Below are 4299 nucleotides of genomic sequence, written 5' to 3' on the forward strand. Positions count from 1 at the left end.
GCACTCTACCCCATCCTCTGTCTGGTCACACCTGCCTAACGTCAGCCAAAGTTAAAGGACCTGACGAATGTGTCAGGGTACAAACTGTTTTTGTACACCATGCAACGTCCTTGCAGTTTGTTTTTTTGGTGTGTGTAGACATTCACATTTAACTTCTGATTTTGATCTAACAAAACTCATATATATTGGTTACTTTTGATTGCAATGAGCATAGTAACAATGTATTCCAATATATATAATTCTTTGGCATTGTTTTAGCTATACACGTCTCGCAACTTTTCTTGCAACTTTTGCTAATTTTTCTTGCAACTTTTTGCAACTTTTGCTATTTTCAAATGCAACTTTCTCCGAGGACTGTTAAAGAAAGATTATATCTTGTTATTCGAATTTCATCTTGAACACCTGGGGTGTTTTATGATCACTCTGAATGATGCTGGTATGTGTTAATAACAAAGTTAGAAATATTAACTGCCACCTACCCTTAAAATTCAGTACAAGCTGAACTTTGCTGGTGAATGGCAGGCGCTGCAAAGACCAAGAAAGCTGAACACCCTGTGTGCGACAGTTAGTGCTGGACCTCTCTACAAAGACAGAGTGAAGATAACTGCCTTCCAGTATAAATATCTACAGGAGTTGAAGGCTGTCGTACCACAATGCTACGACAATTACTGTAAAACGTTGCCTCAGTAGGAAGCTTTGAAAGCGATCGAGTCAAATTCGATTATTGTAAAGTCTTTCAAAACAATGGTGACTTTTTGTCGTATTACTATGTTACAGCCACAGGACACAGAGTGAGACAGACATGCTCTTCTGTTGTTGAGAAAACTCAATAAAGTAGTTGTTGTCAAGCCACGCACCTTGAAGAAAGTTAGCGTATTCTTTGATACCTACAAAGTATTTTTGAAAAATAACAATAGGCTATATTTTTAAGTAACCAACTTCACTCAAATCATTGCTGAAGTAGCGGTTCTTTTGTGTGTGGCTTTCTGCTTTCATTTCTTTCTTAGTATTACTTTTTCCCAGACCTTTGCGAATGGCCTCCCAGTGTCAATAGTACCATGTCAGACACTGTCATAATTCTAAAGGCCTGCTGAAGCTGCTACTATGTTGTTGTTGTTGTTGTTGTTGTTGTTGTGATTTTTGTTGTTGTTGTAGCTGCTCTCCTTTACCCTTCGAACTTCCTGCTCTTTTGTTTCAAATGTAAGTAATAGACCCATTGCTGTGTTCTGCTTCTTCTACTTCGAGTAAATTTTCAACTTTGTGACTGCTGTTTTTGCCCGAATTGACTCCATAGCACTGAAATGGCAACAGCTGATAGTATGTTGGTAGCAATAAAATTGTCTTCCTCCTCCTTTTCCTGTTTCTCCTTATCCTCCTCCTCCTCCCCCTCTTATTTTTCTCCTCCTCCTCCTCCTTCTCCTCCTATTCCTCCTCCTCCTCCTCCTCCTTCTTCTTCTTCTTCTTCTTCTTCTTCTTCTTCTTGTGATGATGATGATGATGATGATGATGATGATGATGATGATGATGATGATGATGATGATGGTGATGATGATGATGATACATGTACCACAAAAGATCACGACGATTAAAACAACAGATCGAATACGTTACCGGCAAGTGCGGCTTGGCTGCTCTCAAGGCCAGCAGTGGCTTCCTGATAAAACCGGCCAACCCACAAAATTGAGGGTTGGTGGGTTTTATCAGGAAAAATTTGAGCGACATAACCGTCCAACCCACGCAGTTTCCTTAAAAGCTATTTTTAAGGAAAAAAATTGTAAACAGTTTTTTAGGAAAGTGTTTTTAAAGGAGTTTAGAAAATTGATTTATCGTTAGACACCTTTATTTTGAAATAAAACAGCTTTTCCCTTCTCCTGTAAAATTTACCTCGCTGGGGTTAGTCGGTTTATCACAAGGTCGACGATATGCAACAGCAGCAGCAGGGGTTCATGGAAGAAGGGGTGTTGTGTAGCCAAACACCTTTGCCAATCTGAATCAACGCCAATTTTAGAAAATATTGTAAACGTTTAAGATAAACCAGCTATTTATATAAGTGTTGCATTTTAAAATGTTGTCAGTATATAATTATTAGATACTTTATTTGTACCCGATATTAAACAACGCTCTTTGGGTGTTCAGTGTGCGCACAGGATCAATACGAAATGAGTGATTTAGTATCTCAGCCTACAATTAATTGCTCATTTTGAGACGATAACGAATTAATATATTAAATAATTAACCCAGTCTTAATACCCTTCATACTCAACGAAGAACTATATAGGCTTTGCATCAGTAGAAGGAGATGTAGACAACAAGACATAAAAGCAATCCATTCTGTAATTGTCCTTTTTCTTAATAACAAACTACATTACTCACTTTGTCTCGCCCTGTTTCTTATCCTCTAAAAAATGGTACAGACTGAAAGTGGACAAACTATGGGAAGGTAATATTAACATAAGAAAGATTATTTTTGCTACTGCAATGTTCAATGATCAATGAATAATTTTTAAATGCTTTTATTCACAAGTTAGTCCAGAGTGAATACAGACAATACTAATATAGCCTATATATAATCAAAGATAGTACATAACATGTAGACTCTTTGATATAATACCACTGATAATACGTTGACCCAACATAAACCACATCGAACGGAATTTATTTATGGAGCATGCGCACAAATAGATCTATCCCCGCCCCAATGCCAAGGGCAAAAACTCTGAAAGGACTTTCCCCACTTGGTGGCGGGACGATCGACGTCGCGTCACGCTGGAGTTTCAGTTTTCACTGTGTCAGTCAGTGAGCTGAGCTGCTATAAGGGCTTAGCAAGCCTTGTTTCAGTCGCGCTGTGTCTTAGTTGTAAAAATGACAACTTTACCTCCTAAGAGAAAAATATGCTACTACTATGATGGTAGGTGTTTTTAGTGAAAATTTGAGTGTCTTTTCTGTAGCGCTTTGCTTTTCTAAGTTTATCTTGTTCTTGTTTCCCTTCTCTTTCGCAAAATTACGAGACTCTACACTGACTGAACAGTGAAGTGAGCGTGGCGGTGGCAATCGGAATCATGAATGAGCTTTCAGCAAATCTAGAGATCTAATTAAGACAAAATTCTAGTGAAGTTTTAAATTATTACAGAAGTATCGGTCTCAAGATTGTTTACGGTATACGCTGGTGAAATCTTTTAGAAATCAGGATTTTATCCGCTGAGGCAAGATCTGTAGACTCCTTAATTCGAAATTCGTTGATTTCTTTGTGGAGGAAAAAGTATGGAAAGCCGTTTCCTGGAACATAAAGCAAGCCGTCTTTTTATTTCAGTTTCATTTTTTGGGGGGCCCCATATTTTGTGAAAGTCTGCTTATTTGTAAACATGAACAAAAATGTAAGCAAGCACTTTTAAATGATTACCAAAATGTTTTTGTTGTAAACAAACTAAGCTTTTCAAGGCTTAGAAAAATGACCCTCAAAAGTATGGAATACCAACATCCATGGTAATTGATTTGCAGTTTAGACCCATTTTTACAGAGATCTAGATCTAGATGTAGGCAGTAGGCTACATTATTAGGCTATCCTTTGTTAATGATTGTTTTGGTTTTCCCTCAAGCATGATGTTTTGATCCAGATTTTTAGATTGAATTACTTTTAACTCACTTGACTGTTACCGACTGTGACTTGAGTGAGCCTATTCCCATAAACGAAGTGACTATTCGGACTCGAGTCCGAATATGAAAAAATGTCGGACTGTGATTCTTGTCCAACGTGACTTCACTTCCGACTTCCTGTGACTCGTGACTCCGGCTTCCTGTCCTACCTCACTCGTGACTCGCCTCAGGCTGGAGAGACTGGGATCACTTTGGGCAAAATGGCGTTTTGTGCATGAGCCGAGTTTTTATCTTATGATATGATGATGAATTTGAGGCCGGCCTGAAAAGTTATAGGTCTAGATCTAGCGCTTTTAATAAATGTTTATTTGTCAAGAGGTCATCAGAAGCAATTAAAGATGGCTCGTTAGCGTGTGTTGGGGTCGGATGGCGGCCTGCACACGTGTGGTTGTGTGTGCGTGTCGGGGGGGGGGACTATCGGTCCGGGCGTTGAACGTTGCATACGCGTCAGTCTTTTTTCATGGCAACTGATCATTATTAAGCTAGTTTTGACATAGATCTATGTAATGAATTGTGCACTGGTCTATGGAATCAAAAGTTGCCGTATGCTCGGCGAAGTAATTATTCGGACTCGAGTCCGAATATGAAAAAATTATTCGGACTCTGATTCTTGTCCAGCATGACATCACTTCCGACTTCCTGTGA

At 38.8% G+C, this 4299-nt stretch overlaps 1 protein-coding gene across 2 annotated transcripts in view; it reads left to right on the forward strand.

Moving 5' to 3' along the window:
- The first annotated feature begins 2749 nt into the window (after positions 1–2749).
- The window catches only part of LOC101864395 (probable histone deacetylase 1-B), a 36007-nt gene continuing 34457 nt past the window's right edge, over positions 2750–4299 (forward strand). The window contains exon 1 of one of the 2 annotated variants that reach the window (XM_005100417.3): positions 2750–2908. In XM_005100417.3, coding sequence (XP_005100474.1) covers positions 2863–2908 — 46 coding nt within the window. In that variant the 5' untranslated portion in view covers positions 2750–2862. The remainder of the gene's footprint in view (positions 2909–4299) is intronic. The other variant, XM_005100418.3, reaches the window with a different exon arrangement.

The sequence above is a fragment of the Aplysia californica genome, unplaced genomic scaffold (genome assembly GCF_000002075.1).
Source record: "Aplysia californica isolate F4 #8 unplaced genomic scaffold, AplCal3.0 scaffold00247, whole genome shotgun sequence".
NCBI classification, from domain to species: Eukaryota; Metazoa; Mollusca; class Gastropoda; order Aplysiida; family Aplysiidae; genus Aplysia; species Aplysia californica.